Genomic DNA, 22,949 nt, shown 5'->3' with positions numbered 1-22,949 from the left:
CTGCACTCTAAAGCCTGTGAGCTGCAAGGGAGACAGGACACAGCCACAATTAAATAGATAAATAAAAAAAAATTTTTTATATTTCAAATTTAATACTTTTCTGCAGTCATTCCAAGAGCCAATGGCTATTAACCAAGCCTAACAAAATAGACACAGACAAGCATGGACAAAGAAATCCAAAAGCCTGGGACCCAATCCTTTGAGTACCTCAGCAGCTGTAAGCTTTTATTCCCACCCTACCTTGTGGAAGTGTTTGTCCCTCCATCCTGTCCAGCTCTGTGGACTGTAACTCATTAGGCTCCTCTAATCCAGGCCAGAATACTGGAGTGGGTTTTCATTCTCTTCTCCAGGGGATCTTCCCGACCCATGGATTGAACCACGGTCTCCTGAATGGCAGGCAGATTCTTTACTGTCTGAGCCACCAGGGAAGCCATACCACCCTCGCTTAGGGTAGGAATCTAACAATCCTGAGAAGGTTTCAGTACAATTTCAGCACAGGCACTTTTTAACAAGGTTACTCACCCGAAAGACGTGTGATCCTGGAGCAGTTTCTTCTCTCAAAAGTGAAAGCAGCACCAAGGAGCCTGGAGAGCAGCAGCAGGATACGGGAACGTGACTGCTGACCCCTAGACAAGTTTGGTCTGGATGGCCACTTAGGGTCAGTGGCAAGGGTCCACGTGCTGCCAGGGGCCACAGTGCCCCTGGTGTCTTTGGCAGACAGTCACAAGATTTCTGTCCCTTAGTGTCACCAAAATCTTTACCTAGCAAGGGCTCCCTGCCCACTGCGCACAGAAGCCAATACCAAGGTATCAGCTTTTGAGAAGATAGAAGTGTATTGCAAGGTTGACTGGCTGTCTCTTGCATCCAGGGCTCAGGATGAAATTTGGGGGATTAGGGAAATTTTAAACTCGGAACCTTATTGGCTAGTCTTGAACCTGATTGGGTTAGTCCATATAAGCTCTCCCTGCTTCTGGAAGCCAGATTTTCCTGATTGAAGAACTCATTTCTTGAAAGCCTCAAGTAGCAACATTTCTGTCCTATTGAGTTCCACAAACCAAAGATTCTTGATCCTGCAGTTATTCTGGAGATAAGGGTTCCTGTCTTGCACATGCCCAGTGCTGTCTCTGCGAAATAACTCAAGGTTTCATTAACCAACAGTCTACTCAAGGACGCAAGACCCCTTTAAGCTGGTGCTATTTCCATTTGATTAATCGATACATTTAAGAATACGAAACTAGGTAAAGCTGGTCAATATTTTACCTGCTGTTTAAAATTTAATAAGCTTAATGTTATTTTTGCTATCGTAACTATAACTGATCTTAGCCATATGTCTAAACTTTTTATTAATTATAAAAATGTTTATATTAATCTTCACTGAACTGCTAAACTCATTTATTATAATCATTTAAATTGACTGTATTTTCTTCATTCACAATCATATCACTTGTGGCTAATAACAATTTTTCTTCTCTTTTGAACCTTACACCATTCATTTGCTTACATTTGTCTTACTGCATATTGTTCAATAGATCTAGGTCTGAGTCACTATCTCAGTCTAATATTGATAATTTGCATAAGGGCAATCTTGGATTTTGACTTAGCTTATAGCTGAACAGTAGAGATTCTGGTTTTAGCTCTGATTTATTCCTAATTTATTTTGATATTACAATGTTTATTATCCATAAATACAGCCATGCAATAATAGGCATGTTTTCTCTCATTTCTAGATACTTTAAAGTTAGATATCAAATTTTCAATGTGTCTAATACACAATAGTGGCAGTAGACATAGGTGTATGAAAATAATCTTGATGAAAAGAATGCTTTCTGACAATAATATTTTCCTAATATAAGTGATCTCTTCCTTAGGAACTGGTGCGCTTATGTACATACCAGATTGTCTCCAACAGTGATACTGGACAACCAAGTCACTTATGTTCCAAGTGGCAGGGGGCCCTGTGGCTGGACCAGTGGACCCTGTCCTCAAAGGTATGTAGTGTTTCTTGAAAATACCCATTGCTTTTACCATAATCATGTGTGGCCTGGATTATGCAAAGAAAGTTAACCATACCAAGTACATGTATGTACAGTAGGGTCAGGGTAGAGCCATCACATTAAACTAGATGTGTGATCTTTAGTTAAAATGGACAAACTAATTATCCTTGCATCCGGTCCCATCACTTCATGGCAAATAGATGGGGAAATAGTGGAAACAGTGGCTGACTTTATTCTTGGGGGCTCCAAAATCACTGCAGATGGTGACTGCAGCCATGAAATTAAAAGATGCTTACTCCTTGGGAGGAAAGCTATGACAAACCTAGACAGCATATTAAAAAGCAGAGACATTACTTTGTCCACAAAGGTTTGTCTAGTTAAGGCTATGTTTTTTCCAGTAGTCATGTATGATGTGAGAGTTGGACTATAAAGAAAGCTGAGTGAAAGAATTGATGCTTTTGAACTGTGGAATTGGAGAAGATTCTTGAGAGTCCCTTGGACTGCAAAGAGATCCAACCAGTCCCTCCTAAAGGAGATCAGTCCTGGGTGTTCATTGGAAGGACTCATGCTAAAGCTGAAACTCCAATACTTTGGCCACCTGATGCAAAGATCTCATTCATTTGAAAAGACCCTGAAACTGGGAAAGATTGAAGGCAGGAGGAGAAGGGGGCGACAGAGGATGAGATGGTTGGATGGCATGACCAACTCAATGGACATGAGTTTGGGTATTCTCCGGGAGTTGGTGATGAACAGGGAAGCCTGGTGTGCTGTGGTTCATGGGGTCACAAAGAGTCAGACACAACTGAGCAACTAACTGAACTGAACTGCCACTTATGGGTGTTTTTAGCATATGTGAGTTAAATGAAGTAATATGCTTAGCCTAGTGCCTGGTACTTTGTGGGTTTTTAGTAAATGTTAACTCTATGTTTGTTTCTATTTGTATTATTACTATTACTTATATTCTATGACTAGACCAGCAATCCTTTAATTCCATGAAATTCATATGGTTCTAAAGGTTTATTAATAATTTCCCTTTCATACTAGGCTAAAGAGAAGCCCATAACTTGGCAAGCCACTAATTGCAATTATGTATGGTAAAGCAGCTAAGTGGGTTCTTTCTTCTTGTGTCTATTTTAATGACTTATGTTATTTAGGGTTGTTTTTTTTAATTATGTAATTTTCCTAAAATGTGAGGCTGAGTGATAAATTTTCTGAATTCATGCAGTCACAGTAGCTCAGCTGGGGGTATTTCAGGAAAGCCTGCAATAAAAACTAAAATTGTTATTCAGGCCATGATGGCTAATGTTATGCAAATTTTCATACAAATAACTCAGGCAATGAATCAGTCTGGAACAGTGTGCAGTAAGGATGCATAAAACCAAGGTGTTTCTTAGTGCCTAAGGGCATAGCTAAGGTCCAAGGTCCAAAGAGCTAAGCACATCTTAGGGATTTGGGAGACCTAAGCTCCAGTTCTTCTTCTGGCATTTACTCCCTTTATGACAATTTCCTAGTCAACGTGCAATACAAAGAAAGGACTGTTAATTCTTTAGTAGTGAAAATATCACTACAGTAACCCCAATCACACTGCCCTTCTGAGTTTAAGGTGAGCTTTTTTTTTCTCTTTGAACAAACTAGAAATATATATCTTTGTTCCCGTTTTTTAATCTTTCTCTACATTTGAGTGAATCTCTCCATGTACTTTTTATTTCAGTACAAAAGCACCATTTGTCAGTTTTTCTTTGTCTGAGCCACATGCACCAGGGATACAGTTTGTCAAAGCAGGAACAGTTGACTCCAACAGTAATGCAGCTAACTGCTTGACTTCACCCTGACAAACTCTAGAGTCTTTGCCCAAACTGCCTTACTCCCTGTTTAGCATTAGCTGCTGGACTAGAGATGCTATTTCACTGGACAGAGTTATTTGCTGATTATAATTTACAGAAATAAATACAGATAAATGATTAGCCTACTTTCAGAGATGGAAGAAGTCTTATAGCTCATTTTAAAACTGAGAAATAATTTCACACATAATTAATCACCCATCAAGTTATCACAGAAACTAAGACCCAGCCTGTTATAATACATTTCCCCACATAATCAGGGTTTATCCATGATACTGGCTACTGTTGTCTCCACATAGTCATATGTGACAAATTCAGATAATAATAAGTTCCTCATCAGCAAGCCAGGGTAATAATACTGTCCTCATAGAACTAATATGGGGATTAAACAAGATAATACAAACCAATTTCACAGACCCATTTAATAAGAAGTATTACCTAAATATTAAAGTCATAGGGATAAGAATCGTGTGACCAAGTTGTATTTATGATTTACACTTACATATTTAAAGCTTGCAATTTAGTACCATTCGCTATTTATTAATATATTGATTATTAACTTGAAATGCTATAGTTTCTTCATTTCCCTTTCATGGTTTCTTCTCAGAAACATTTTCTCATGTTAGATCCTTTTCTCTCTCTCTCTCTCCCCCTCTTCCCCTCCCTCCCTTCTTCCCTCTCTCTCTCCCTCTAAGAGAGATACTACATAAGAGAAATATAGGTAGTATAATTTAAAAACTTGAGAGATAAGAAAGTACAGGTTAAAATCATAGTGGCTATCATATTTTTAATCAGATCACTGATATCTAACTTGTTTCAAGTTGTTTAATATTTATCTGGAGGAAAACAGATTCTTTTAACCCTAATGATATAAGAATAGAAAGAACTAAAACTAATTATTCCCATTAGCTATTTAAACATTAGAATTAAAATAGATTTTAACATTGGTTTAGTGAAAAGCATTATCAAGGGAAAAATTGTAGTATCTTTAGAAAACATAATGATAGGTATAAATTTTAAATAACAAAGAGTATAAACCTTAATTTTTTTATAATGTATTTAAAGAACTCTAAGTTTGACAGTAATATTGATGATGAACATTATTGTAATAAGAAGAATAACAGATAACACTCAACATAAGCTTATTATATTCCAGGCATCATTTTCCACTTTTATTCCAACTAATAATTTAATGTGAGACAAATAAACTGTTTTCCCCCAATGGGCTCCTCTCCTCTAGATCTCAGAAGATACCAAATTCTGTGTACAGGATGCAACATAAGATTGTTACCTCATTAGAATGGAAGTGCTGTCCTGGATTCAGCGGACCAAAATGCCAGCTAAAAGGTATCCAGGTTCAATGCATGAGACAGGGTGCTCAGGGCTGGTGCACTGGGATGACCCTGAGGGGTGGGATGGGGAAGGAGGTGGGAGGGAGGTTCAGGATGGGGAATACATGTACACCCATGGCTGATTCATGTGAATATATGGCAAAACCACCACAATATTGTAAAGCAATTAGCCTCTAATTAAAATTTTAAAAAGGGTATATTCTAATAGTAATTTCATAATCACAATGAGAAGCATAAAACTACTAAAGAATAAGCAACTGATTCCAAAGGAGTTGTGTTTTCTCTTTTGAACCCAAGCAAATTAACATGAAGTGAAACTACCAAGACTTACTATTTTAGAGCTTCCTAATGTGGGAGCTATTCCAGCACCCTAAAATTTCATAAGCTATCCTTTAAATTCTTTAATATTTGTATTGGTTTCATATGATGAATAATTGGAGATGTCTAAATATTTTAATTTCCCTTAGCTCTGTGGCATCAACAATGCCTTATTAAAATATCAGAAATCCTAACTTTATTTTTTAAGTAAACTGTCTTTAGAAGTGATCCTATGTAAAATTAAAATCACCTTCTAGTTTTGTTCCAGTTCAATCATTTGAAATAATATCATCTATAAGTGAAATTCTGCTTTTTAAAACTGATCCTAATGGAGCCATTTTTAAACAAAGTTTAAGGATTTTCTGGTGGCAAGCCTGATCAAATGCATGGTAACCTGCTATGGTCTAACATCCATGTGACTGTTATTTTGCTTTGGGCTTTAAATAGGTTTCCTTTGAAAAATAAAATACTGCATCAGAATACATATTTTAAATGAATGAATATTACAAGAAAGGCCATTAGCAGTAGCAGGGAATTCAATCAACAGTGTAAGAGACTGTGATTAAAAATTAATATAAGTGTGGAGAAACCATTATGATTCACATTTAAAAAAAAAGAAAGTTGTAATATAAAAGCTCTAGGAAACTTGCAGTTTAGTTAAGGATATTATATATGGTTCTTCTAGCCCATTCACTGAGAATCTGTAGGCAAATTTCACTGTACTGCTATTTTATTCTGGATCTGGACTGAATTTCAGAAATGTTATTTAATACATTTTCAGAGTATAGCATCAGGTAAAACAAAGTTTTAAGCAGAATATAATCTATACCAAAAATATTTGCAAACAAGGTAATTTAGCGTGTTCTAAAAAAACTCAAAATATGATCCAGCTTTCAAAGGATTTCTGATTTCCATCAGGTACACAAACATACTCTCTGTGGTAAAACATATTTGTTTATAGACTGTGTATGTCAGACGGTTAAGAGTTCTGGAGAATATTTAGTACTCTGTTCTAAAGTCTACAGTCCATTTTTATATTTCTCTTATGAAAAAAGATCCTTAGGATTATTAATTCCATTCAGTTCAGTTCAGTCACTCAGTCGCGTTATCATTTCTTAAATATCCAGCATTTGTTCAGAAGGGTTCACAATATACCCTTCTGGAAATTTTGAATGTCATTGCACGTCCTATTGTACCTAACGGACTGAATGCAGACATGTAGCAGGAAGAGGAGCCTGTATGTCAAAGAATGTCATGGTCTCCAGTTGATGAGGACTATGTTCCTTCATGCTTCTTCCTTTTATACCTGCTAATGGATTATTAATCACTAAAGGTGGACTGTTTATGCCCAGGAGGAAAAAACACAGAATTTCATCATTATAAACATACACACACAATAAAAAAAAGACTAGTTGACAGTTTTGAATACCTACTATGTAGTGTTTTCCCCTTTTTTCAAAGTATTATATGAAATATTTAAACTGAATTCAAACGGGATTTGCTTTGTTTTTTTAACAACACCCTCTGGTATAATGGAAGCAACCTGTGGATACCTTTAATACTAGATTCTCAAATCGTTATCTTGAATCCCCATTAACAAACACATTCCACAACAGTTCTGACTCTGACTTTCCGTCACAATAGTGTAACTAGAATTATGCAGGTGTCTGCTGGTTAAGCTGCCGTGGCAGGTCTTCTTTCCATTGAAATCTAGAGTAGGAATAATTTTCCGATGGCAGATGTGCCCGTTGTGTCATTTTGCCATACAATCAACCTAATACAAGTGTGATTCCAAGGGAACCTACTGTTGCTCCCTACAGTATCCTGACCATCCCAGTCTTCACTTTTATTGCAGTACATAAAAGCTGTTGAATTTTTCATTAGAGCAGTTGATGCACTGGTAGTATCAAGAAATACTGTGTCCCTTTGTCCCTTGAACCATTCTTCATTATCTCATCTATCCTTGGGGCAGGGGTTGGGGGATGTGGGGGGAGTGCACACATTTTCCTTCTGATTCCTACCCAGTTACATAAAGGTACTCCTCCGCTTTTCATCATGCCTTATATATGTGCCAACAGTCTTTTATTCATATGTGGGAGAGAAAATTGTCAGGTTTCCTTTGACAGCACTCTCCATGCTGTCTCATATGACAAGCAGCTCCAAATATGGCAAGAACAATCAGTGTGGCTGATCCATTCTTTAAATCCCTTCAGAGCCCTCAAGGGTTTGAAAGAACCTGGTTATGTAGCTATAATTACTTCCGTGTCAGTCCTTTACAACAAGAGGGAATTATTTTATTCATAGAAAATTTGTAAAGTATTACATGAATTTCATAAATCCTTGTTTCCCCACAACTTTCCTTCCCACAACAAAATTAACTTCATAATAGAAAAAGTAACAATTTTAATTAAAATTGCACTAGGGAGGTCTTTTTAAATATATAATCAATAGATCAGAAAATGGAATTGCTGGCAACTATACTCTCATTTATTTCTCCTGCTTCACTTTCTACCCTTCTCTTTTTCTGTCTCTCTCTCTTTCAATAGACCAATCCCCAACCTGTTAGGAAAGGATGTGTGATCCAAAATCCATGGGGGCAAAAGAATTTGAAAAGGAAAACAGGTACATGTTTATGTATAACTGAATCACTTTACTGTACACTTGAAACCAGCACAACATTGTTAATCACCTATACACCAATATAAAGTAAAGCATTAAAAAAAACAAAACCCATGGAGCATTTCTTTCTGTGGTCTTATTCTCTAACATACTATTTATATTATTACTAACTTTCCACACATTCTCTTTTTGCTGCAACTCAGGGAATCAAAATTCTGGTAAGAAGTTCTATTAAAATATTAGTCACACTCCTAAGAAGAAACTAAGTTTTAAAAAGCGTAAGTGAATAGAGTTTTGTTGGGAAGAAAAAGGAGCACCAAGTCCAATATCAAAGTAACATTTTTATATATTTTACATTTGTTACACCTTTCTTGAGGGTCAGCAAGCTTGTCTTCACAAAGTGACCTAGATTTGTGATATGGTATCCAAGATATGTTTTGAAATATCAGTGATGACATACTTTCTAAGACAATTTTATAAACTTTGCAATAATGTGCTTTTCCAGTAGATGTCTCTGAAATGTTCTGAAGTAGTTAAAGGAAATTTTGGCTTGCTCTAATAACACAAAGGACAGGAATTTAAGTTCAAATAATGTTAGCGAGGAGGGGAAAAAAACTTCTCTAAAAATCTGTTTTTAAAAAAATCCAGTCAGCTTTAATCAGATCCTCTATCTAGTAAAAAGGTATTTTATAAAACTTTTCTAAAATATATCATAGTTATTATGAATGTTTAAAATGTAATTAGTTGGTTATTAGAATAAACAGGCCCTGCCATATATTATGAATATATAAAAAATATTTCTTTTCATAAGTGTGCACTAACTCAATAAATTATGTAAGAGCTATTGTACTATTTTAAATATGGGGCTTCTCTAGTAAGATTATTTTGAAAATTACTTCAATTAATATACCATAAAAGTTACAATATTTGAAACGAAAAAAACTACATTTCTTATATTTTTGCATATCTAGTTCTTGGTGGTGATTAATGCCTTCCCCTGAAAAAGAACATTACCTCCTCTGCTCAATGATAGTATGATACGTTTAGTCAAAAAACACAATGTACTTTTGTTGCATCAAACTGTATTCTTCTATTTAGCTACTAAATCTCAGTAAATGTTTACATATGTACTCAACATCATCATGCAGTGTTCAGTTAATATCAAAGGATCAGCTGCAAACTGGCCTTGTCAAACCACACAGGAAGGTGTCTGGTTCTAAGGTGGAGACAGCAAGCTTCCTCATTACTGAGACACCATTAATGACTTCCTCTATATGCCTCAAAAGCCTGGAAGGAAGAAAAACTCAAAAATAACACCTGTCTAATTAAAAGAAAAAAAGGAAAATCACCTAATAAAGGGATGGTTGCTCTTGACACTTGCTGACCTTGCTTCTCTTAAGCCCTGATCCACCAAGATCAGAGATTCTAGTGCAAGGAAAAAAAAGAGTAATTATATTGGGAAAAGAGAAAAAAGAAATCCAATTTTTAAAATACATTGAACTTTTTAAAAATCAGAAGAACATAAAGATCTGGGTAGAATTATTCTAATTATTATTAGAATTAATTATTAATTATTGATTGAAAAAATTATTGATTGAAAAAAATGAATTAATTATTCAATTAAATAAATGTCCTTCTGTCTTAGCACCAATCTCTTAGAAAGGATCAAGAAAAAAAGAAATTTGTACCTATGGAATAAAACAAAGGTCTCTGCTTAAGCGCAAGATAAGAAGATTGCCTGGAAAACCTAGAATCGTGGCAGTCCTGTGGTAGAGAATACATAAGGAAGACAGAAAGATTCTAAATGAAAAAATAAAAGAGCATCGATCAACCAGGAATTTTATCACAGGAGAGTAACTGACTCCACTCTCAGAGATCATATCAGTGCTTCTCTACCATCTAAATCCCAAGAAATAAATTGGAATGAATGCAAGTATTGAACTCCAGTCAACAAACAGAGCTAAGAAAAGATAACAAACTATTGAATTTGTTAAACAGGCATTTCAGGTTTTTAACAGCCTTGGCAGAGACCCCATCCAATGAATTCCACAGAAAAGAGGTTCATACAACAATTGGATCTCAAGGATCTTTTGTGGTGCTTAATGGTTGTTTCTTTTACTTAGGAGTAAAATTCTTCATCCATTTCCTCCTAAAACAATTAATTAAAAATAACTATAGCTAAGAGCAAATGCGAAGTTTTATGCACACACACACATGTAATCACATTAGTTTTTGCCATTCAATATTGAAAGGGTTTCTTTCCACTTACATTTTCTTTCAAATCAGTCTTTTTAAAACTTTAAAACATATAGAAAAATATTCCTAGATTTCTTAAGAATCTCCATACCATCTTCCATAGTGGCTGGAAACTCAAACAGGGCTCTGTATCAACCTAGAGGGGTGGGATGGGGAGGGAGATAGGAGGGAATTTCAAAAGGGAGGGGATAATGTTGAGTTTTGACAGAAAACAACAAAATTCTGTAAAGCAATTATCCTTAAATAAAAAGTAAATTAAATATATATATGGAGAAATATTAACTGTTATTTCATAAAAATATTTCTACATGCTGAGGAATGAAGCACCAAAGATGAGTATGCAAGAAAACTAAAGACTTCAGTCAATATTTCTCTGTTAATCTTTATCCTTTTTGGTTTATTTCTCTTTTTCTTCCTGAAGTGTTAGTCACTCAGTCATGTCTGACACCTTGTGAACCCCATGGACTGTAGCCTCTGTACATGGAATTCTCTAGGAAAAGATACCAAAGTGGGTAGCCAGTCCCTGCTCTAGTGGATCTTCCAGACCCAGGGATCAAACCTGGGTCTCCCACATTGCAGGCAGATTCTTTACCACCTGAGACTTTCTGAAAGCTTTATTTAATTCTCTTCTCCCATTTTCTTATTCTAAAATTTTTTCTTATCTTTTTATTTCTAATTTGCTGATTTGCTCTAGTATGTCACTTACTATTCTCTCATTGGCAATGCAATAGCATTTTTCCAGATTGCATGAATGAAACTTACTTGAAATTCTTTTGACCCTAAGGTGAATAGAAAATTACACTTAAAGTCTTTTTGTATACCTCCTTTCTGTTCTTGACCCTTTACCTCTTACCTAGGTTTGTTTTCACTTCTTGCACATTCAGGATCTGGCCTGGAGTGAGTGGCAAAGAGACAACCATAATTGGATGAAGTACTCTGCCTCAAATAGGACCCAACACACATAGAATACCCTTCACTTCCTCTTGTGTGAGTGTGTGTGTGTGTGTGTGTACAACTCTCTTTTTGCTGGTACTTTCCAAATCAGGAACAGTCAATGAAATAGAATATTACAATCTCCACATTAAATATGCAAGATTTAATACTTTGTAAAGAGAAGAGACCCAATTTCATTAAAATATAATGCAATATAAAATAATGCCTTATAATTTGTAATGAAAACTTTTAGCATCGTATTTTAAACCCTTGGGAATGTACTGTGTAAAATGCTACTGCAATTTTTATTGCGGTTACTCCACTTTAGTCAGGATCATGATTGCCTCAATCTGCCTCTTGATTATGGTGATGTGGTGGCAAGGGACAGGGTTTATATTAAAAAAATTGACAACTAATTTGGTATCAATTAATATATAAATCAATATAAAAATCAAAAATTAAGAATATTACTTTATTTTCTTAAGTTACTCCTGGAGGAGGAAATGGCAACCCACTCCAGTGTATATGTTATTTATATTATAAAACTATATACCAAATAATATAAATCATAACACAAATCAGTCATTGTATCATTCAAATAAATTCTAAGCAATTTATTAATTTCTATAAATTTTGATGTGCTCTTTTTTTTTTGGCATGGATGACACCAGCTAAATGATCTCCCCATCAGAGATATGATTTAATATAGGTAACTGCCTCTGTCTGTTTTAAAGACTTCTTCATCAGATTTAGAGCCATGAGTGACATGAAATCTCAGTAAGTTTATAATTTCTTTTAATATCAATGGTATTGCCACGTGACTGAATTATCTACTAGACACCACTGAGTTAACAGTGATTGCATTATGTTTTTTCATTATTTCTGTGTGTATTTTTAAATATTCAATATATTTATTATTAACTAAACCATAAAAATTCTTATAGGAATGTCCTATTTAATCAATTCATAGAGCTCAGCAAACATTTAATCAAACTTAGGGCATCATAAATCAAGGTGCTTAAACATTATACTTTTGAGTCTTGTCATAAAAATTTCATTTTCACATAAGTTATTAGAAAATCTGTATTTTCTCATGTAATTTCTCCTGTATTAATTTTTGTGTTAAGTAGTATCTGTAAACATTTTTCATATCTAAAATATCTTTTATCAGTTTTCATGTTATTTTCAGTTTAAAAGGGAAATAATTTTTTCCTTATAAAGTTAAAAAAAGATTTAGAATATCATTTATGAAAACCAATTCTCCTTTTCCTTTCTGTAAAAAAAAAAAACCCTTGTTTTCCAAATGTTAAACATAAAACTGATCTGAATTTCATGATGATGTTAAAAGTTCTAATTTTTTCTAAAATTCTTATTTTATTGAATTTTACTAACATATTTGATAGTGTTTTTGAAGTTTTTTATTTCAAAGGCTTTACTTTACTTGAAAATTTTTATCATTACAAAAGCTTATTTCATGAAACTAATTGGTGGGTTCTAGTGGTAAAGAACCCACCTTCCAAGGAGACATAAGACATATGGGTTTGATCCTTGGGTTGGGAAGATCCCATGGAGAAGGAAGTGGCAACCCGCTCCAGTATTCCTGCCTGGAGGATCCATGGACAGAGGAGCCTGGCAGGCTACAGTCCATAGGGTCTGAAAGAGTCAGACATGACTGAAGTGACTTAGCACACATGCAATTTCATAAAGTTCTTTAATATTTTTCTCTTGATCACAAATTAATTTTAACAGAAATTAAATGTCATTGAAGACAAAAAAAGTCTAGTAATTTTTAATGATACAAATTTAGATCGTTATTTGAAGTCTACATTTATATATTAAGTAAAAACTGATGGACTTCTGTGGTTGTTGAGTGGTAAAGAACACACCTGCCAATGCAGGAAAGGAGGATGTGATCCCAGGGTCAGGAAGATCCCCTGGAGAAGGGAATGGCAACCCACTCCAGTATTCTTGCCTGGAAAATTCCATGGACAAAGGACCCTGATGGGCTACAGTCCATGGAGTCAACAACAGAGTTGGACACAACATAGGGACTAAAAAAAAAAAAACAGTTCACTAATTTGTATTGAAAATCAAGTGGATTTTATTTCAAAAATACATATTATATTTTAAAATATAATTTATTTTTGATATTGATTTGTTATTTTTGATTTTGATATCTTATATATCAAAAGATGTTCCAGACTGATATTTGCACTGTATCATTAGATAATCCAGGACTTGGCTCATTATTGATAACATTTCTATTTTTTTCTAAGGTTCAAAAAATTCCCACTCATGATATCTAAAATACTTTGAAAATTTAAACCTTTGTCTCTTTTCCAGTGTTTTTTAATAATTTATTATAAATTCATAAATAATATTTAGTAAAATCTATGTACTGTGGAAAACTCTGAAAGAGATGGGAACACCAGACCACCTGACCAGCCTCTTAAGAAACCTATATGCAGGTCAGGAAGCAACAGGTAGAACTGGACATGGAACAACAGACTGATTCCAAATAGGTAAAGGAGTACGTCAAGGCTGTATATTGTCACCCTGTTTATTTAACTTATATGCAGAGTACATCATGAGATACGCTGGGCTGAAAGAAGCACAAGCTGGAATCAAGATTGCCGGGAGAAATATCAATATTTCTCAGATATGCAGATGACACCACCCTTATGGCAGAAAGTGAAGAGGAACTCAAAAGCCTCTTGATTAAAGTGAAAGAGGAGAGTGAAAAAGTTGGCTTAAAGCTCAACATTCAGAAAATGAAGATCATGGCATCTGGTCCCATCACTTCATGGGAAATAGATGGGCAAACAGTGGAAACAGTGTCAGATTTTATTTTGGGGGGCTCCAAAATCACTGCAGATGGTGACTGCAGCCATGAAATTAAAAGACGCTTACTCCTTGGAAGGAAAGTTATGACCAACCTAGATAGCATATTCAAAAGCAGAAGACATTACTTTGCCAACAAAGGTCCATCTAGTCAAGGCTATGGTTTTTCCAGTGGTCATGTATGGATGTGAGAATTGGACTGTGAAGAAAGCTGAGCACTGAAGAATTGATGCTTTTGAACTGTGGTGTTGGAGAAGACTCTTGAGAGTCCCTTGGACTACAAGGAGATCCAACTGGTCCATTCTAAAGGAGATCAATCCTGAATGTTCATTGGAAGGACTGATGCTAAAGCTGAAACTCCAATACTTTGGCCACCTCGTGCAAAGAGTTGACTCATTGGAAAAGACTCTGATGCTGGGGGGGGATTGGGGGCAGGAGGAGAAGGGGACGACAGAGGATGAGATGGCTGGATGGCATCACCGACTCGATGGGCATGAGTTTGAGTGAACTCTAGGAGTTGGTGATGGACAGGGAGACCTGATGTCCTGCGATTCATGGAGTCGCAAAGAGTCAGACACGACTGAGCAACTGAACTGAACTGAGCTGATGTATTGAGAACAATTAGTATGTGCTAGAAAGTAAACTAAAGTAAGCACCAAACAATTTAGAAATTCTAACTACTACATAAATCACACCTAATAAGAAATTGTGTGTGTGAGTGCTCAGTTGTATCCCACTCTTTGCAACCCCATGGACTGTAACCCACCAGGCTCCTCTTTTCATGGGATTTTCCAGGGGAGAAATCTGGAGTGGGTTGCCATTTCCTTCTCCAAAATAAGAAACTGATGTCTGTCAAAAAATCGATATAGTACATCGATTAAGGAATCTCCTTAAACTAATGAATCTGCCTGTAATGCAGAAGGCTTGGGTTTGACCCCTGGGTCAGGAAGATCCTCTGGAGAAGAGAATGGCAGGCTACTCCATTCTTGCCTGGAGAATCCCATGGACAGAGGAGCCTGGCAGGCTACAGTTGGTGGGGTCCCAAAGAGTCAGACACAACTAGGCGACTACCATTACTATTATGTAGTGCATAAAACGGACCCAACAAATTACTAGTTGTGAAAACAGTTCAGACGTTATAAAAGGAATTCCATTGATCATGTATCCTACAAGATATATCTTTTATCACACATACACAATTAACTTGGAGTAATTTAATATTGCAATTTTTTTAAACTAAGTTGATCAGTTATTGTTGTTTAAGTTGTATCCAACTCTTTTGCAACCCCATGGATTGTAGCTTACCAGGCTCTCTATCCATGGGATTTCCCAAGCAAGAATACTGGAGTGGGTTGCCATTTCCTTCTCCAGGGGATCTTCCTGACCTAGGGATCAAAACCATGTCTCCTGCATTGGCAGGCAAATTCTTTACCACTGAGGCACTAGAGAAGTGCTTATGAGTTATTACACTTTGTCATAATATATTTTCCAGTATGTATGGCTGTATTTCAATATTTTAATAATTGCTAGGTCACATTGGTGTATACTGACTGAATACAGGTTTGGAGTTAGGGCTTTGTGGGATGTTACCAGATAACAGTGAGGTGCTATAGCCTAGGCTTTGAGTGGAAAGGCCCTTTTATTTCTGAGACATACTGAAATTGTCAGTGGGCTCTAGATTTGATTGCTGGGTAGGTGGCTCAAAGACTTCACATGCACACACTTAGGAACCTCTCTTCGGGGATTGTGTGTCCTAACACTGAGAATAGTATTATCTATAGTAGGGAATGGGAACTGTGAAAACCACCCTCCACATCCACCTCACTTCACTTACTCCTTATAAAGGTCTGCTTGTCTATGGAATGGTAGGAGACTAAAGGTTTTAATTCACTTACTAAATCAAGTCTTTAACATGTACTCTTGTTATCAACAAAGCTAGTAGTTGTTTAAAAATTTCTGAAGATTAATCCAATTGCAATCTGGATTGCAATTTTTAACTTAAAAACATCTGGTGTTTTCTTTAAAAAAAAGAAAAAAGAAAAATCTGGTATTTTCTGCCTTATAACATTGACTTTATTTATTAGAATTAGAAAATTTTGAAATTTGTTCTAAATTAATGGTTCTTAACCACAGTCATGCATTTAAATCACCTGCAGAGTTTAAAGAACTATATATACACATTCTCAATTCCCCAGAACAGCGCTACGATTCATAATTTTCAGACGGGGCAAGGGTGATGGACAGAATGTTGACACTTGGTTTCAAAGTTAACAATCACTTCTGATTTCCATCCATAACAAAAAACTACTAGTCTAAAGAAATGTTAGGAAAAAAGAAGAAAAGCAAGAACATAATATGCTTTAAAAGTTAATAATAGAAAAATAAGTTTGAAGAGCAACTGTGTTTGTATGCCACAAAATATGTGGTCTTTGTTTTCACCGTAATCACACATTGCTTCCCAACAAAATGCTCTACCTACCAGGTTGTGACGTGCATTCCAATGCACCAGCTCTTTTTGTTCTCCTATGATCTGGCTCAGAAAGGTTAGCAGTAAAAAAATGAAAAGACCATTTGTTCATTTTGCTAAACCCACCTTTCCGTTTTGCTATAAATACAAGGCTATATCCAGAACACTCTTGCACGGCTAAGAGGAACGGGTAAGGTAGTGAGGTGGAAAGTTTGTAAGAATGATTTATCTTGATAGATGGATTTAATTCCAGTGATTCACAAACTTCAGTGTGCACTGGAATCAACTGGAGAGCTTGTTAAAGCACAGATTTTTGCCTCACTCCAGGGTTTCTTAAATTAGCAGGTCTGTGGGGGGTGCCCAGAAGTTGTATTTTTAAAACTCCTAGGTGATGCTGATACTGCTGATTCAGGGACCCTGGTTTGAAAACCAATGCTTTACTCTTTAGTAACACTCTTAAGTAGATAGATTTTAGCTGCCAAGAAAATGCTTTATTACATCTAAGAAGGTATCTTGATTTTTTAAATTATATAATTATTTAACACATATTTCTATAAATTAATTTGAATTGGGGCTATAATAATTTTACTGCTAGGATCTAGCATAAAGTTAATACTCTTCACCACCTACCATGGCTCCCAAATGCATACACTTTTCCCCAAGCTACATATTGTCTTCTTCCACCAAATAAGTTAAAAATTATGCCAGGCTATTTATTAATCAGTGGAGAGAAGAAAATCAAAACAAAAACTCCGGACATGAATGGAGATTCATTAATTTAGCTCAGTGCCCTAAAGAAAGCAATGCAAAATTTAATCCAACAATAGAGACTAAGTGAAATTAGCACCAAGTATATATACTTTCTATGAAGTAGAGATGATTTAGTATTATTGTCACAGCGACATATCCTTACGGAGAATAATTAACATATGCCAGAAGTGCAATTTCATTGGTACATAATTTCACATGGGAAGAAACACAGTCAGATACCAAACACTTGTTTTCTCGTGTCTGACATTCAGACCTCAATGAATAAATTTGTTCATTAGAAGTCTGAAAATTACAGACATATATTACTTGATGTGTTCAATATTTTTAATAAATCTTCCTCTAAATTGTTTTCCCCAGTGAAAAATTATATTCCCATTTAAAATATTGTTTGATTCGTGGGAAAAAAGAAGCAATGTTTTAAGAGAGTAAATTTATTTTATAAGAATTTCTATTTTTCTGAAATTTCACTGATTTTACTGCTTGGTACCCTTTAGACATGCCCTGTAATGGTTTGCTTTTACTTACAGTGTTTCTGTTTTGAACCTATGTATTTCTTAAAAATCTGGGGAAAATCCATTTAAGTGGCACTATTAAGCAAATATTCTCTTAGTAAAGCACTTGTAGCTCTCCCTTACTTTCAAGTGGCCACCAGTTGGAAATTGCTTTGTTAAGCAGACCATCTTTGAGACAGTCCACTTAGAAAGTTGCTACAGCTTTTAACACAGCTGAGTTTAAGGTCCCCTCAATTATACTAGCAGTATATATCCCCAAGTTTACACAGCTTCCCCAAACTATCATCCATTTTCAATTACAAGGAAACCTGAATAATTTTACTTTTTTCAAAGAGAACTAGAATCTTGCACTTCCAGTACCAATAATATGGTACCAATGTGGATGGGGGCAGAGCCGCTCACTCTGCAGTCATATCGGACCATGACCATCATGCTTCAGTACATGTGAAAATGCATGTTAGCCACATTGCTGCTCAGGACTGGAAAAAAATGAGGTAAACCCAGTGCTTAACTCTCTCTCTCTTCTCTTTTTGCTTCTATCTAGCCCAGGAACAACAGCAGCTGATACACAGCAAACAGGCTGAAAGTCACGCGGCTGTTGGCAGAGGAACATTGGAGCAGCAGCCCCAAGACTGTGGTGACCCAGGTCACAGATTGTAATTACTATTGTCCCTAACCCAATCATTGTCAACTCTATTTATGAAGACTTACAAACAATACATCACTTGCCTGTCAAATGTTTGATGATGACACATTAACGTACCTCTTGACCCTTTTCTACTGCTGCTGTGTATTAGGTGAAACTGAATGAATTGCTGGTTCCCAGCATGAAAGGAACATGTGTAATTATTGGAGCTCTCTTTACAGACACAGAAGGGAACAGAAATGCTATCACACTAGGTTGTAAGGAATTCACAGGTTTTCAAATTTAAATCACATTATTGTCCTCCAAAGAGTACAATTATGGAAGAACTTTGGCATGGATGGAAGGACTTGATCATTTTAAAGCAGCTGAGAAGCCTTTCTTCCCTTGTTTGATAAGAGATTGCCAAGGTGTATTGATCACAGACTAGGGCAAAGAACTGTGGCTCAGAATCAACAAGAATATCATGTTGATCTAAAGTTGGCATGTCACATACTTTCTCATATTTCTAATAAATATTTCACCATTCCTTTTAGGCTTCATCTCTTAGAAACATAAAGTTGGTTACTGCTAAAAACATCTATGTTTGGCATATATCTAGTCATATAAAACAAGGCACTCAAATTGAGGAATCTGATTTAAGGGAATCTCTTTAAGAATTCAGGTGAATATAGCTTATAAACTGTACTCAATTTTTGTTAAGGGGTCAAACTTCAGTATTTTCACAAAATACAATGAAACTCTCCTTGAATTATTGAAATCACATGTAAAGTTATGGAAAGTATCATTGTTTGATAAAGTGATTCTAACCAAATTCTGAATCTCTTTCTCTCTCATGATTTGAGTGGCTTTTTACAAATTTCTTCCCCTAAATAGCATAAAATTTAGGATGCCATTTGCCAAGTGTATATAATCTATATTTTCAAATATGAAGCACAAACATGGTTTATCTGAATTACCACACAATCTATCATGAGATTTGAGTGGTTTTAAATATGAATTTTTAAATGTTTCCTATTTTCTCATCTTATATATCAGCAGTGACACAAAAAATGACTGACCAGATGAACTACCAGGCAGTGAAACTAGCCCTTCTGCAGAAGAAGATTGACAATATTTCTTTGGCTGTGAGTGATGTAAGGAGCACATATTCCTCACTAGAAGAGAAAATCAATGAAGACAAAGCCGGGGAATTTAAATCTTTTCTAAAAGGTAAAAGTAAATTATTCATTTAGTTGAGACAGAAGGCAAAAGACTCATTTATCTTTTCCCACATCATTTTAAGATCTTTTCTTTAGATTGGGAGGTAGAGAATTCTAAAACAGATTTTTTGGGGGAATAAGATACTTTAAAATCCCTTAATTTCTGAAATAATGTGAACCATCTAAATATATTTTTACTAATACAGACAAATCTTTGACTATTTCATCTGACGTACTGACATTGTGTACCTAGTTATAGCCCTATCTGTATTCCTTTATAGTTAAAATGAGCTATACTTAATCTGCTTCTATTGTGGTTTCCAGTTCAAGATAAAGATGCAGTTCAAGATAAAGATGCAGTCAAGGGAAGCTTATCAAGGCACATAGATCCATGAATGTCTTAATATTGATAAAGATATTGAGAATAAATCTAAAATATATTATTACCCCAGAAACTAGCTCATGGAATATAATCAATAAAATATATTCTAAATTCCATCAGGTCATTATTCATAGAAATCTGAGTCAGTTTTGCCTGAATTTTGTGCTCTTGAATTAGCAGTCTCTGTTTCTTTCTGGAGGATCTGCAGGATAATCCATTTCCTGTTCATTTGAGTTGTTAGAATTCATTTTCTTGCAATTGTAGGATTGAGGGTCCATTTTATTGATGACTAAATTTGTTCTCAGCTTCTAGAGGCTACTGCATTTCTTGGCTCATGGTCTTCTTCCTCCATTTGCAAAAGCCAACTCAACAGCTGTTGAGTCCTCATGGCAGCTCTCAGACCCACTCTTCTGCCTTCTTCCTCATTAAGGACACATATGATTACACTGGACCCATCTGGATAATCCAGGATAATCTCCTCATTTCAAAGTTCTTAACCTTAATCATATCTGTCAAGATGCTATGGAAGGTAACATATTCACAGGTTTAGGCGATTAGGGACTGAACATCTTAGGGGCAGCATTATTCTGCCTACCAGAGAGTTTTATGCATAGTGAGTAATTGGTACGGTAGCAATACAATAGGACCCCTTGATAATTTCAATAAATCCAATCTAAGGGGATCAGGGAAGGCTTCTACAAAGAAAAACCAAGTCAACTGATAAGTAATGGATCAGGAGGACTTAATTTGGCAAAGAGATTTCAGGTAGACCACGGATATTCTAGACATGTGTTTTGGTTACTAGGAGCATCTCAATTCACTGGGTTTATTGTATGTTTCCAAGTTTCAGGATTACTTGTCCTTTCACTTTATTTTGTACATAAAAAATATGCACTGTTCATCCCATTTCTACCACTCATGTTATTTTTTTTTCTATTTTATGTGGTTCACAAATAAAAGAAATAAAAAGGTGAAGATTTCCATATCATTTACTAGTACAGAGCCATCATTATTTTTTCAGTCATGTAAATTATTAGTGCTATTAACCAACTGAAAGAAAGACTCTGTCTTACATTTCTGGTATGTCCCCTATGGCTAAAACTCATAGCAAGCATAAGAAAGGAATATATTTTCCCTGAAGTGATAGCATGAGAAAGAAGTTAAATAGAAACAGTACACAATCAACTATAACCATCATAATAAAATTTGTTTAACAAAATTTAGTTATCATAACCTGAGAGAATTAGGCCTGTCAACAGCCTTTTGTGAACCTACTAACAAAAAAACTGGCCCTGACACAGGAAAAATATGCATTCATAGTAACAACAACAGTTCCTCTTCAATAGGAGGCATTAATTGTGAGCTGAGCCCAATCAATTAAAAGAACCAGAGGGCTTGCAGTTAATGAATGTTCATACAGGGAACAAGAGCTAAATTCACCCCCAAGGTACTGCACTTTCCCAGCAAAACCATGACCCTTCTCTCACTTACACTACATCAGACCGAGAGGCACTGCTTTATCTGCTAGGAGCTGGAGAAACTGTTTAAAATCAAATGCCCCAACACTTTTAGAGTTATCTAAATGTTATGAATAGACCATGTGTTCACAGCCACAGGAGGGACATGCCAAGATATCTGATATCAGATATATCTCTTAAGTTACCATATACAATATCGAATTGTTAGGAAGTAGTAGCACATTGAGTCACATGAAACAGAATCAAACTACACTGAAAATGATGTGCTCCCTCAAATATTGACATAAGGCATTTTGACATATTTTTGCAAAAGTTAGATTCTTGCACAGATGTTTCTATAGTAACAAATTATATGAATATTATCTGAAAAGCTTGTTTTCCTGAAACAAGTTTTTAAAGCTAATAATCTGTTTGATTCCTTTTCAGACACTAGCTATAATTTTTACCCTTTACCCAATGTAGTTTTCCATTAAAATTTTAAAGCATGAATTGTTACTTTTATTGTTTATTTTTTTCATAATTACTTTGCTCAGGATTCTGTACTGAATTTTATACCTATTTACAGTGTTTTCACCTATTTTCATTCTTTTCCTGATTTTCAGATCATGCTGCTTTCCCTGTTTAAAATCTGTTGTTACTGTTGCTATTATTCACAATTAATAAATTCAGTTACACTTAAGTTTTATTTTACCTTGTCAATATTTTTTTTCTTTTTAAATTAATTAATTTATTTTACTTTACAATATTCTATTGGTTTTGCCATACATTGACTTGAATCCACCATGAGTGTACATGTGTTCCCCATCCTGAACCCCCCTCCCACCTCCCTCCCTGTACCATCCCTCTGGGTCATCCCAGTGCACCAGCCCAGAGCATCCTGTATCATGCATCAAACCTGGACTGGCAATTCGTTTCACATATGATATTTTACATGTTTCTGTGCCATTCTCCCATATCATCCTGCCCTTGCTCTCTCCCACAGAATCCAAAAGACTTTTCAATACATCTGTGTCTCTTGTGCTGTCTCACATACAGGGTTATTGTTACCTTCTTTCTAAATTCCATATATATGTGTTAGTATACCATATTGATGTTTTCCTTTCTGGCTCACTTCATTCTGTATAATAGGCTCCAGTTTCATCCATCTCATTAGAACTGATTCAAATATATTCTTTTTAATGGCTGAGTAATATTCCATTGTGTATATGTACCACAGCTTTCTTATCCATTCATCTGCTGATGGACATCTAGGTTGGTTCCATGTCCTGGCTATTATAAACAGTGCTGCGATGAACACTGGGGTACACATGTCTCTTTCGATTCTGGTTTCCTTGGTGTGT

The 22,949-nt window shown here is 35.5% G+C and overlaps 1 protein-coding gene across 3 annotated transcripts in view; it reads left to right on the top strand.

The window, feature by feature from the left end:
• MMRN1 (multimerin 1) overlaps window positions 1–22,949 on the top strand; it is a 112,226-nt gene that overhangs the window by 21,245 nt on the left and 68,032 nt on the right. For 2 of the 3 annotated variants that reach the window (NM_001102500.1, XM_005207771.5), the window contains exons 2-5: window positions 1,869–1,988; window positions 5,076–5,182; window positions 18,449–18,550; window positions 19,586–19,759. In NM_001102500.1, coding sequence (NP_001095970.1) covers window positions 1,869–1,988; window positions 5,076–5,182; window positions 18,449–18,550; window positions 19,586–19,759 — 503 coding nt within the window. The remainder of the gene's footprint in view (window positions 1–1,868; window positions 1,989–5,075; window positions 5,183–18,448; window positions 18,551–19,585; window positions 19,760–22,949) is intronic. The other variant, XM_015471559.3, reaches the window with a different exon arrangement.

The sequence above is a fragment of the Bos taurus genome, chromosome 6 (genome assembly GCF_002263795.3).
Source record: "Bos taurus isolate L1 Dominette 01449 registration number 42190680 breed Hereford chromosome 6, ARS-UCD2.0, whole genome shotgun sequence".
NCBI lineage: Eukaryota > Metazoa > Chordata > Mammalia > Artiodactyla > Bovidae > Bos > Bos taurus.
This window is presented reverse-complemented; position numbering and strand designations above follow the sequence as displayed.